The following is a 12,641-nucleotide window of genomic DNA, read 5'->3' as shown; positions in this document are numbered from 1 at the left end:
AAAATTGCTAATTCATGTTGCTGTATGTATATTTTTGACCCAGCAGATTTTGTCACTTTTTCTGTTAACCCATAATAAAGTCATGAAAGAACCAAACTTCATGAATGTTTTTTGTGACAAAGAAGTATCTGTTCCAATCACTCTATCAGAGAAAAATCAGAGTTGTAGAAATAACTGGAAACTCAAGAGAGCCATGACATTATGTTCTTTACAAGTGTATGTAAACTTTTGACCACAACTGTAGGTCGTCATAAAAACACAGCACGGTGGCAGATTACACAGAATAAATGGGATTTTTCCAGTTACTGATCAATGATGAACTGATTTCAAGGTTTTTCTACCCGTTTCAACAAGATCTTTTAAATAAGACGGCAATAAGATCGATATAAAAGGGTGTGTATTTGTTTCAAGAAAAAACAACTGATAATGGATAGAATGAGTTAAACTTGAAATCTCATTCTGAATGGAAAGTATGTAACTATGAAGTGACCACAACTCAATGTCCCTTTCTTTTTAGAAGGAACTGATGCAATGTGATGGGGGACTGAATGGAGTATGAATATATAATAAACAATTTAACAAGCTGGGGACTAAGGGACCATGCACTAATTAGTAAAGCAGAGGGAAGGTTGGAAAAAGGGGGGGGAAGGTCGTGTTGCTTTTCTTTTTGCAGAGTTGAGGCTAGTCCCACCTTTTGGAAAGAGCAGAGGAGGGTCTGCAGCCGGCTGACTTCCTTTTTCTCTCTGGGGACAGACAGGAGTGAAGAGTCCTGATTGGGGAGATCAGACAAACAGGAAGGGGGCGTGTCCATTTACAATTTTGTCGGTCATCAGAGGCAGTGTGATCTGACATGTATGGGAATCAATGAAGGCAAGCAAGTGAAAGATTTAGTTTTATCTAAAATTCTGGTTGCAGCGTTCTGCACCACATGAAGACCCAGGAGGAGGCAGGCCCAACAACAAAACGTTACAATAGTAAAGTCTGAAAAAAAAAAAAGACAGGAATTAGGGTCTCTGCATCAGCCATGGAGAGAAAATACAGAGTTGTTACAACAGCTACAGTTTTTGAAAAAGTAATAAAAGCTGGTATTCACTGAAGGCCACCTCCGCCCACTGATCCTCTGTGAAGCATTGCTGTATTCGTGGCAAAGAAAAGTGCAGCATTTATAGTGAGGTGCAGAGACAGAGAGTCAAGTGTCGAAATTCCGACAATTCAAGCTCTTCTGAAGACACTTTATTTCCTTCTATCTCTCGGCATCGCTGATTTAGTGAGAAGTGGTTCAAGAACGAACCAAAAAAAAAAGGTCCTCATATGAAGCGATGTAAAAACCACCTTTTTACCTCAGTGATTTTCCTTAACTGCCCAAAACAGATATTAAATTGATGTGGATGCCATAGACTACGTGGAGTGCTCTGGTTTCATATGTGTCTTATGTGATTACAGTGACACTATCTGGCCTCAGAGCACAGATGCAACAATGATGACAATGGCTTTATTTGACCAATTTTGAATGACTTCCAGCGAATGACGTCTATTTTGAAAGAGTAAATTGTAGAAATGTCAAGCGCCACATGGTTTCACTCACAAATTCTGCATTCGCTCCTGCGGGGGAAAAAAAAAGGAATAGGGAGGAGACTTGGAGTAAAAACCTAATAAAGTTACTCATTAACATCTCTGTCTTAAGGGCTTGTTACAGGAAGGGTGGTATTATGGTATGTCCTGCAACCTTTGCTCTGCAAGTCTCTTTATGTTTTCAGAAGAGGAAGACAGAAACAGCAGTTAAAAGTCAGGTCGAGGCGACGCAGTACACCTGCTCTGTCAGTCGTCATATTTTGATACAGGTGAGTCTTTCTAGACTTTGTGTGTGTTGTTGTTGTTAGATTGTGTAAATTGACGGTATGTGTTCCACTGCGATGAGACATTATTGGGTCTGTTTTGGTCATATGACTAATGATTGACTGAGACACGGCTACCGTGTGCTGACCTGCATCACCAGATAATTTTTTTTTTTATTTCACCAGTGTTTCTGCTGCCTCAATTTAAATACATATAGCCAAACTACGTAGCGTGGATATACTGTATTTCTGCTCTCTAGAATCGGGATTATCCTCTGTACAACATAGGTCTATTCATGCTATGTCTAAAGTTAATTAGTAAGCAGTTCAGGACTTTAATCATGGACATTGCTCCACACCTGAAAATCTGCTCTCGAAAAAAACCAAACATGTGACAGTTTCTGTGTGAAAGGGGAATACTGAAACACAAAGATGAATGTTTTTGTTCATGTTAATCTGTTTCATTTACTGGTTGAAGGCACCTGCTCATGGATTATGGATTCATCAGCTTTTTTTTTGAAACTCTTACTCTGATATTTCAGGGTTATGATGACCCAAAACAAAGGGTTGATGATATCATTGATGATAATGTCAGCAATGTTTGTGTATCATTATGTAGATCTGGGAGGTCAAACCACGGCCAACTGGCTAACTGCGGCCTGCTGCCCATTTTTTAATATTTGTGGCTGAATTTGATCGAATAAACTAGAACTTTTTAAGCTCTTGGCACAGAAACCAACTGTGTTTGTTACATTTTAATATTAAACGTATAGATTTACATCTTACATTCACTTTTGCATTGTAATCTTTTAAGTGGGCGCTTAGGCCACGAACAAAAAACAATAATGGTATTTGGCAATTTCTGTTTGTTTTAACTTTACTCATTTACGGATCTACACAAAATATCATAATATAATCAAATTTAGAAACAGCAGATACACAAATAGCACACAAATACACTACTGTCATATTAAACGATGAACTGTTTAGTAGTGTTGTGTAGTTAATTTGATAGAAAATAAATCTTTAATTAATAATTAACTAATTTGGTTGGTAATTCTGGTCTAGAAACGTAGATTTTCTTGCAGCGTTGTTTAGTGTGTGACTCCTTATATTGTTTTGTATACGACCCACAATCAAAAAGGTCTGAACACCCCCGATGTAGAAGGTAACTGAAGTCTAATCAAATCTTCAAAATCAAATGTGTTCAACAGCGTAAATTGAATCAAACCTTATGAAAGAAAATATAAAACAGAAAAGATTGTATCTAACGATGCAGATCTCCAAAATGTGCTTTGAGCATTCAGATAATGTTAACCCTCTAATAGTCCGGCGTCAGTTTTAAGTGTATTGATGATTGACTGGTTGAACGTTTATTGGCCATGAAATATAAAACTTGAGGTATGTCATCCTCACTGAAGGCGTCAGGATGTCTCACCAGCCACACATCACTAATACACTAATTCAAAATCCGTCTTCAAACAATACTGACAATACCATATGCACATTAAAAGAGTTACTGGCTGCTCTGATTGTTACTTCTCTCCACAATGACAAAAAGATCCCTTCCTAATACAATACAAGTGATGAGGGGGGAATGAAATCACCTCTTTATTCTGCGTAAAGATGCTTTGTTGAGTTCAACCCAAGTGAGTATCAATCATGTCCTCTTTAGTGCATATTTTCCTCTTTGCGTTTCCCTGCGTAGTGTTTTCTGATCTTTAGGGGTAGCATCACAAAAAGGTGCTTTTCTCGTAGGCAGCCCCACCTTTAAATGGTAAATGGTACCATCTCACGATCCTCAAGTAGATGTAATCTCTTCGTGATTTTGATTCCCCCTCAGGACGCAGAGATGGGCCCGTGGAGCTGCATCCTCTTTGTGGTGCTTTTTCTTTGTGGAGCTTTTCTCAGAGAAGCACATCAGGCTTCCATATCAGATGTTGGGCGACACGAAAGCGCTCAGAGGCATCTGCTGATGGAATTAGAAGATCACACCAACAACATAAACGGTTCTGCAATTCAAAGTAAGATACAAACTGTACCATCATATAGCTATTTACAACCAGGTGTGTTCGAGGAACTTTGAACTCTATAACACAGGAAACAGTGTGAATGCACTGGTGTTCACCTCTCTGTCTTTATAGCTACATGCAGATGCTATAAAGTCTTTTTTTTTTTTTTTTTTTTTACTGCTGTGTACCCAGGGGCAGCCGATCCAGACGAGAGCCAAAAGTCGCTGGAGTGGTCCTATCTGGCTGTAGGACTGGGCACAGTCCTCACCATCTCACTCCTGGTCGTGATGACTGTCAAGTTTCGCCTCTTCCATCGCTTCTTGGCCAGCTACAGACACTCCCTGCTCGTGGAGGCCGACGGGGTCAGCCAGTATGGCCAGGACCAGCCGCCCTTCCCTAACAACGCGTTGGGTAGAATGGGAGTGGTTGGAGGCACTTCAAGAGGGCTGGACGACGACGACGACGGCTTCATCGAGGATAACTACATCCAGGCCAGCGAGAAAGAAAGGGCAGAGAGAGAGAGAGAGGAAGAGGAGGTGGAGGAGGAGGAGGAGGAGGAAGACAGCGACGATGATCTTCAGTTCACTATAGGGTGACTGTCTACTTCTTGAAATGAATCACTGTCTGCATATGACCTTTTACACCTTCTATATGAACATCTATGAACTGTGAAGAGTAAGTTCCCCGCAAAAAAGTTCCATATTGTTTCATTTAAAAAAAGAAAAAGAAGAGAGAGAGAGAGAGAGAGAGAGAGAGAGAGAAATGGAACAAGTTTGTGAATCAGAATTTATATTTTTCCTGTTCCTATTAATAATTTTGTGGCCTCTAAGAGGGGTCCTGACCCACAGTTTGGGAACGACTGAGAGTGCTGTGTAAATATGATGAATGTGAAAACTGAATAAGCCACTGCTTGAAAATGAAGTGGTGATCATTATGATTGGACTTGTGTCCAAAATGAGCAAATTTAAATAGTATGATATGATGAAAGTAACATAAAAAATATATATAAACAGAAGTATAGAATTATTGAAAAAAGTTACTGCTTGTCTTTGAGTTCATTTGAGTACAGCATCACAGTTGTGTCCCATGCTATACTTAGGCTGGGTGCATGATAGCAGATTCAGTGAATGAAAAGTAGAGATTTTCTACACATTAGATTATATATTTCTTATATCTGGACTGAGACGGTTGGATGTTTCGACTGTGCTGGTTCTTCATTAGACGTCACGTTAAGTAAAGTGTTCCCTGTTTGTATCCTGCTAATGATCCATTTGAGAGCACCTGCCAATCACTTGAGCAACTAAACCATTCATATTCCAGTTAAGTGTTTGGTCGACTTTATTTGACTTTGTGAATAATTTTGTTTCATTAAAAAGTAAATCAGTGCATTTCTATGTATAGTCTGGAATAATTTCATTTTTGAATGTACTTTATGAATAAAATCTTTTTAATTCCAATTTTATATCCAGATATTATTTTGTTTCATTGCCAACCTCGGTCTATGAGTCAGCGGTATTGACTTATCACAACACAGTGACGTGAATAAAAAGGAAAAGGTCTGAAGCGCTCGGAAGTTCAAAGACATGTATAATGAAGGTGGTCTTTGGTAGGGAACACAAAAGTTTGAAAAAGAAGAAAAGGCTGAAGGCTCTCCTCTGACAAAGCCTTGAATCAGATGGTTGCTTCACGCATGCTAGGATACCCAACTCTACCTGATTAATATCTGTTTGCCAGAAGAGTGTCTTTCTTCTTTTTTGAACAGTGATGATTTGATTTGATGTGAACACTTACGTTTTTTTCCAGCCATAACTACTAAGACACAATGGTGTGTTTAGACAGTAAAAGACATGCAGAAGATGTGTGCATCAATTACTGATTGAGTCATTGTTGAAAATATGCGGTGCAGCAATCTGTCTTTCATTTACAAACTATTTTGAAGTACTCTTTTGCTGATGTTTAACAATAGTCATTTTTATGCAAATAGAAACAAAAAAAAAAAAAAGCCCAAACAGCTGAGGAGCCCAAGACTAAGGCTACTTATGCTCTCCTGAATTCATCTTTGTTTGACATTTTATTACAGCTGCTAGAAAAATGTAATAAAAACCTTTCATTTCACAGATGCTTTGATGCTTTTCCTCTGAGTGATTTTGCTCATTTAGTCCATTCAGATCAGGCTGGTCCTGCTGGAGGATGTCTCTCTCCTGGCCTGACTCATCTGTCCTCCTGAGACATTGAACGCCCTGACGGTTCGACCGCCCAGCCTCCTCGCTCTGCTCATTCTCAGCATCATCCTCCTCCTCTGCTCCCTTCTTTTTCTAAGGTAGATGACCACGCCGTAGCCCACTACAGCCAGAGACATGCCTGTCCCAGCAGCCATCAACACCAGGCTGGACACCAACATCTCCTTGACGTCACGACCATGGCTGCCGATTGTGGCCACACAGAGAAGCACCGTCCCGCAGAGCATCACTGCCAGCCCCACGGCCAACATCAGTGCCGGGTCAGCCCTGCCGCCGCTCTTCAGCTGGTCGATCCTACGCCAGCTGTGCACGCAGTTCATGTCCTGGATGGCAGAGCTGAGAAGCTGCTTGAGCAGAACAGCCAGGGCTAAGAGGCAGAGGGTAGTGCCCACTCCGAGGCGCCACTCCCCGGACAGGCTGGTGGTGGTGGAGAGGAGGCCCACGCCTCCGAGGCCAAGCCCCAGTATGAGGGCCACAGAGGCGCAGTAGCACAACAGGGAGCGGCGTGGCTCTCTGAACCACCACAGCTCCACTTGATCTTCCAGGACGCGTTGCTGCATCAGAGTGGGGTCAAGGTAGAGACCTGGGGGGTGAAGGATGGTGTGGCGGGGCTGGTAAAAGGTCGGCATGTCAGGCATGGCAGTGGTCACAGCTCAGCCAGCCCAAAACCAGACTGGCGCCTTGCAAGAATAAGGAGAAAAAGATGATTTTCTATTCACCGCAACTCTATAACTGTGTTATCTCAGCTTCTGTGAAAACTCACTTGTTGTCGTACGAGTGTCAAATGTTGCTGTCCGTCCTTCTGCATCCCATCACACAATTTTAGTCAAAGAATCACAATAGTTGGTTTCAAAGATCCGACAGTTGTTTGGTCTTGTTGCTTCATTCTGTAGAAGAGATGATGCTTCATGTAGAAATAATCCGGCTTCAAGCAAGGTTTTCCAAAGGTGGAGCGGTGAACTTAATTTGCCATCGGGTATGAAACTCTTCTCAGTGAAGATGGTAGAATTGTCTTGACTACTTCACACTGCAGGCAGAAAAACAGTTAAGACCCCAGCCACAGAGAAGCAGGGATTTCCACTGTAATACTCACTGTAAGTAGAGAAGTGATGATGTTGTTGACATCCTGGCTGGGTATTGTGTAAGTAGCCTGTCCAAGTGTCTACTCATGATCACCACTGTGACTCTAATAGCGTCACAAATTGCTAATCTGTGCCATTCACATTCTCTCCCCCCAGTGCCAGGCAGAACAGAGGACCCCCCCCCCCCCCCACACACACACACACACCCACCCTCTCATCACACGGGAATACCATCTTGTCTGGTTAAGCGGGAAAAAGACAGGTCACAATAGCAGTGTTGGATCATGGTTCGGACAGAGATTGGCGACATTGTCCACCAATCCCCCACACAGACAATGGGCTGACCGGCGTACACAATGACGGTGCTGCAGGAGGCGGACGGGGGGGGGGGGGGGGGGGGGGGGGGGTCTGTGAGCTGTGGATAGGGTGTTGCATTGCTGTTGTGGAGGGCTGAGTGATGTCAGTGAGTAGTGATAATGGTGTTTCTGTGATCCTAACGATAGCGTCATTCCCTTAGATAGGCCACAGTGAATGCTGCCTGTCCTCAATGAGACGCTCACTGACACAGGCCTGCTGATCTGTGTCTCCCAGTAGGCTAATGTTGCTCTAAGGGATCTTCCTGGTTTTTCTTCCCCGTTAAAGTTTTTATTTTTTTGGGGAGGGCGGGCTTTTCCTGTTCCTATGTGAGGGTCCTGGGACAGAGGATGTCATATGTTGGACAGATTATAAAGCCCTCTAAAGCAAATTTGCGATTTGTGATAGGCTAAACAAATGAATTGAATTGAATCAAAACATTTTGCTTTGAATTTTATTTATTTTGGGAAATACACTTTTTTTTGCTTTTCTGGAGGAGAGTTAGATGAAAGGGTTGATTTCACTCGCATATTTGTTTCTGGCAATTTGTGGTTTTATAGACAGTTCCAAGTACCAGATAATTCCTTGGCAACCACAATAATCACCAGGAAGTCACTGCACCCGGCCCAGGAATAGCTGACATACATGTTAATCAGTAAGCTTTAGAGGTGTTGGTAGGCAGATTTTTCTTTCTTTCTTTTTTTTTTTTTTTTTACCATTGGACATAGTTAGGAAGTTGTTTGCGGCTTTATTAATGCTCTGAATTTGTAATTTAGCACATTTAATAACCAATCATACTTTACCTGCCTTCTTTAGTTACATTTCCTCCCCTGAACCATGAAAAGCTAATAGGCTGCAGTTTCTTGGATTTTGATTATAACTCATCAACAAAAAAAACAACATGAAATCAGAGGATATTTATTTATTTATTCATCAAATATTTTATTTTGTCATTGAAGCTGTTTTGACAAAAAAAAAATGAGTAAATAGATAATATGAAATCACATCTCATCTTGTGAGGAAAGAGCCAGGCTGGGACGCGGTCTTGAGTCACGGGGTACGACACATGCGCAGTGTAATTGGAGCTGCGATGTTGGGAGAATTACAGCAGATGGCGCTAGAATTGAAGGGAAGGTGTCCGCCCAGGCTCAGGTTCTGAACATAAACAGAACTTTTGTGGTACACTCTGCACCAGACTTTACTGCAACGTGTTGTACTCAAATAATCGGACGCACACATCTCCTCTTTTAACTCTCCTTGGGTCACGTGCAGCATGTGGTCCTGACAGCAGCATGCTTTTATCCCGCCACACGCAACATGACCATAGTAGAGGGGAACCTGTCCCTCACCTGACATCAAAACTACACAAACAACAACAAATATATGAAAAGCCATTTCCACTGCACTAATGCCAATAACTTGCGTAATCTTAAATTACATACACATTACTCTAGAATCATACAAAACCTACACTGCAGGTTAAAGCACACTAACACCCCTACATGAATTACTACATGGAATCTCCCAGAACTTAAAACAAATGGGCGCTCAGATACTCAGGGAACTCTTTTGACCTGAACACCATGGAAAGGAGACAGAGGTGAGTGACCTCAAAACGAACATTACACATTATGTTACTGCACAAGCATGTGACATTTAACCAAAAAAAAAAAAAAAATGCCAAACTGAGTGTGCATCTAAGTTCTGCCTGCACTAAAGGAGAAAATAATGCATCATTGTGTGTCGACTTTGTGTAATTGGAATCGATGCGTTTCCTGTAACCTTGTTACCTTTGTTCGCGAGCAACAAATGCATACAATCGTTTGTGTTAGAGAACCCAGGAATAAGTTGTATAGGCTGCTGAACAAAGAATGGGCCGGTCTCCAATGAATTACAGTTGAGAGCCGCTACAATATCTACAAGACACGCACAATTAATACAAGTCAAGTTTGTGCCTAATTTCTTTTACAGCATACAAATTGTGCTACAAAATACTAGCAATGAAGAGCACTTTAATTGCAGTGGCCATATGTTTAACTGCACATACACAAACACCTGTTCCTGTAACATTATGACCCGTGCTTAGTTCTGTACTAAACCGAATGAAACCACGCAAACAGAGTGAACTCATTACTGAGCTAACACCAATCAAACTCAGTGCCGTAACTTCAGCGTCATGAATGGTGACGTGATCACTTTATATGTGTGCAACTCGTCCTTTGAATCGTTGAGCCTTTTAATGTCAACCAAAGCCAAATGTGAAACTACAAACAATTACGTTTATCTTTGTTTGAATGAGAAAAAGGAAAGGAATAACATTCATGGACAAACGGTAGAATGGAAAGGTAGAAGGGCAGACGGACGGATGTTATATCCTTGGTTTTACACTGTTTTCTGCCTGCGGTTGGTCCTTGACAGTCTACATTATCAGAGATTGTATTGCAATTGCTGCTGTTCTATCTGATTCTCAGTGTTACAATAAATTGTATTATTGGAAAATGGCTTGCGCCTCTTATTCTACAGTATTTCAAACAGACAACTTCATTGGGATGACTTTGTGCCATAAGTCATGAAATGTATGCATTTGCTGTGTAGGAGCCTGATCTTAAACCCTCAAGGGCATCATTTGTTACAATGACCATGTGAATGAGTGCTGGAATGGGGTTTGTTGGGTGGGTTACCATCAATCCATCCAGCCAATTATTCTGCTGCCGGTTTCTTTTTATAGGAAAGGAAATAAGTGAATCCGATGGAGTTACAGTGACTCCCTCAACCACAAGGCAGCAACAAGTAACCATGTTATTTTGACACTCAAATCTATTATCTAATCTCTATTATTTGTGATTTGTTACAAATCATTGCACTCACCTTTGCTGCGCCATCAGTTGCTAGGCAACTTCAGCAGTGAACAGCTGGTAAATGTGTATGTTTAGACGTTAGCCTTGTCGATGCCTGTTGCATTCTGGGAGGGACTCCTGAAGGGCTCACTGGATGTAGAAACTTGATCAACAAATGGAAGACACAGATGTGTTTGGATACCGACACGTTTTTTTTAATTTACTGTCACTGTACAATTGTCTACTGTCCAAAAAATGTGGACTATTGATTTTAAAAAGGACGATGATTCCTGCAGTGCACCCTCAAACCTCCATGAAGATTAAAGACGTCCTAGTCACTGGTTCATTATCGATATACAGAATACACAGCCAAATCAACAAAAATGGTAAAAGAAATTGTAAATGTGCTTCAAAAGTTGACCGTAAGACACATATTTCAGCAAAACAATATTGACTTTATTAATTTAATTGGACCAGGCATCTATACAATATTTTTCTTTGTTCATAAATACAACTTGTCCCATTTAACCTAAATATTGCCTCAACAGTACAGTTGTGTAAAACATCTGTATTTCTTTTAAAACATTAGTGGTGGTGTTGATAAAAAGATCAACCTGTAGAGGGCAGCAGCATCTAGGTTTGCAACCTGTACATGCAGTGCTAGAAGAAGTACTCAGACCTTTCATTTACTTAAATGATGCAGTAAAAAAAAAAAAAAAAATGCAGTTAACGTCTAAATGTGGTCAAAAGTAGTAGTGGAGTAGAAGCATAACTTATAACGGACGAGAAAACCCACATTTTTAGAAATTAAAAATGTAATTTAAGTACAGTAATTGAGTAACTATAATTGCATTCCACTGCTGTGTAGATGTCATAAGACTTACCACCTTCAGTTTCCTGTATGTTCAGATAGACGCCCACCCAGAGCATTAACACTTAAGTGTCTATGTACTGAAGACTCTCTTTTCTTTTATCTTAAGCAAATTAGCTTATGCATTTCATGTAATCATGTTTGATACATACACTGTGAATATATATACAAAGCTTAAATACATCTTTCAATATCACTTATTACACATCGACAATAAAATCCAATACGTTTTTTACACATTTGGTTTTAAACTGGGTGTGTGGAGGAAGCATACAATTCTGCTTAGCGGCTTCAAAAAAAAGAAAAAAAAGTGATTGTTTGTTCTGGTTGAGATTAAAGAAGAGCAGAAACTGAAGCCTCCACAAACCTGCAGCAGTTCGCTCTTTGCTTTCTGACAAATTGGTCTCCAAGAATGTCTCATAGAGAGAGATTTGTGCGAACAGTTTCTCATTCCGGCCCAACGCTCCCAGCAGCTGATTTCACTGACAGGTGCAACATCAACCAGAGAGGATGAACTAATCTCATAGCTGCAGACCACTGGGTTAGACAAACAGGGCTTGTGACCAGAGCATCGCTGTTCCAGCTTTTCCCCTCAACCAGCTGGTGAAAGGTGGGAGGAAACAAACGTGGCGCTCTCTCATCTCTCAAAAGCAGCTGTTGAGGTGTTCTTGAGCAAGGTACGGAAAGCTAATTGCTGCAGTGCTCAGAGGCCATGGGGTGGACAGCAACTCTGTAACTGCAGCTGTGTGTATGCAGAGCAGAGCACAGCAAATGTTCCCTAAAGGTTCATTAAATAAGAAATGTGGCCAGAATAGAAGTCACGCTAGTTACTGAAACGTGTACTCGCGTGTAAAAGGAACCGCTGATTTTTTTTTCATGATTTCCATGATTTGATGTGACTCTCTTGAATATCCAGAATGTGGAGGAAGCGTGGCACATCATCCAGACTGGATGCTGTGACAAATGGAGAGGACCTGCTGCCAATTTCTGAGGCCCCTGACAACAGATGGACACACTACGCAAACACAGACAAACCTCAGGCTGAGAGGTGTCATGAAGTGACTTCATATCAGTAAAGCAACTGATCTGTAAACAGACCTTACCTTGAGTGCTGTACCCTGCAAGATAATATATATATCTATATATATATATTTACTCTGCAGTGTATCAATTTGTGAGGAAGTAGACAGCTAGTGCGTTACATGTCACACAAACCTCTGCTCAGCAAGAGTCGCCTCTTCACAACCACTATAACCCAAAATATTGAACGAGAGTTATAGTCCCCAAAAGTATTAAGGTGGAGATCTCTTGACTTGTCCTCTTGCGCTGGGTTGACGCGTGGTTTTTGAATAGACAACTATTGGACGGGTTGCCTTGAAAATTGTTCAAACTCATTCATGTTCCCCTCTG

General features: G+C 41.2%; 2 protein-coding genes across 2 annotated transcripts; one reads left to right on the top strand and one right to left on the bottom strand.

Moving 5' to 3' along the window:
* Positions 1 to 1,699: 1,699 nt before the first annotated feature.
* LOC137866170 (leucine-rich repeat-containing protein 19-like) lies at positions 1,700 to 4,443 on the top strand. The gene is made up of 3 exons (XM_068701890.1): positions 1,700 to 1,841; positions 3,679 to 3,859; positions 4,040 to 4,443. The coding sequence occupies exons 1-3, from the start codon at positions 1,710 to 1,712 to the stop codon at positions 4,441 to 4,443; spliced, it is 717 nt and encodes a 238-aa protein (XP_068557991.1). The 5' UTR covers positions 1,700 to 1,709.
* Positions 4,444 to 4,800: 357 nt separating this feature from the next.
* tmem125b (transmembrane protein 125b) lies at positions 4,801 to 7,217 on the bottom strand. The gene is made up of 2 exons (XM_068701891.1): positions 6,851 to 7,217; positions 4,801 to 6,767 (listed from the first exon to the last, which is right to left on the bottom strand). Exon 2 carries the CDS (start codon positions 6,723 to 6,725, stop codon positions 6,012 to 6,014), a length of 714 nt encoding a protein of 237 aa, XP_068557992.1. The 5' UTR covers positions 6,726 to 6,767; positions 6,851 to 7,217; the 3' UTR covers positions 4,801 to 6,011.
* Positions 7,218 to 12,641: the final 5,424 nt, after the last annotated feature.

This window comes from Cebidichthys violaceus, unplaced genomic scaffold (genome assembly GCF_023349555.1).
Source record: "Cebidichthys violaceus isolate CVI_PGR_0920_01 unplaced genomic scaffold, fCebVio1.0.p SCAF_8, whole genome shotgun sequence".
NCBI classification, from domain to species: Eukaryota; Metazoa; Chordata; class Actinopteri; order Perciformes; family Stichaeidae; genus Cebidichthys; species Cebidichthys violaceus.
This window is presented reverse-complemented; position numbering and strand designations above follow the sequence as displayed.

Excerpts from the sequence above, each read along its gene's own strand:
- LOC137866170 (XM_068701890.1), top strand. The coding sequence starts at position 1,710 with ATGGTATGTCCTGCAACCTTTGCTCTGCAAGTCTCTTTATGTTTTCAG. Across the intron at positions 1,842-3,678 it reads GTCGTCATATTTTGATACAG|GACGCAGAGATGGGCCCGTG; the intron begins GTGAGTCTTTCT and ends ATTCCCCCTCAG. Across the intron at positions 3,860-4,039 it reads AAACGGTTCTGCAATTCAAA|GGGCAGCCGATCCAGACGAG; the intron begins GTAAGATACAAA and ends CTGTGTACCCAG.
- tmem125b (XM_068701891.1), bottom strand. The coding sequence starts at position 6,725 with ATGCCTGACATGCCGACCTTTTACCAGCCCCGCCACACCATCCTTCAC.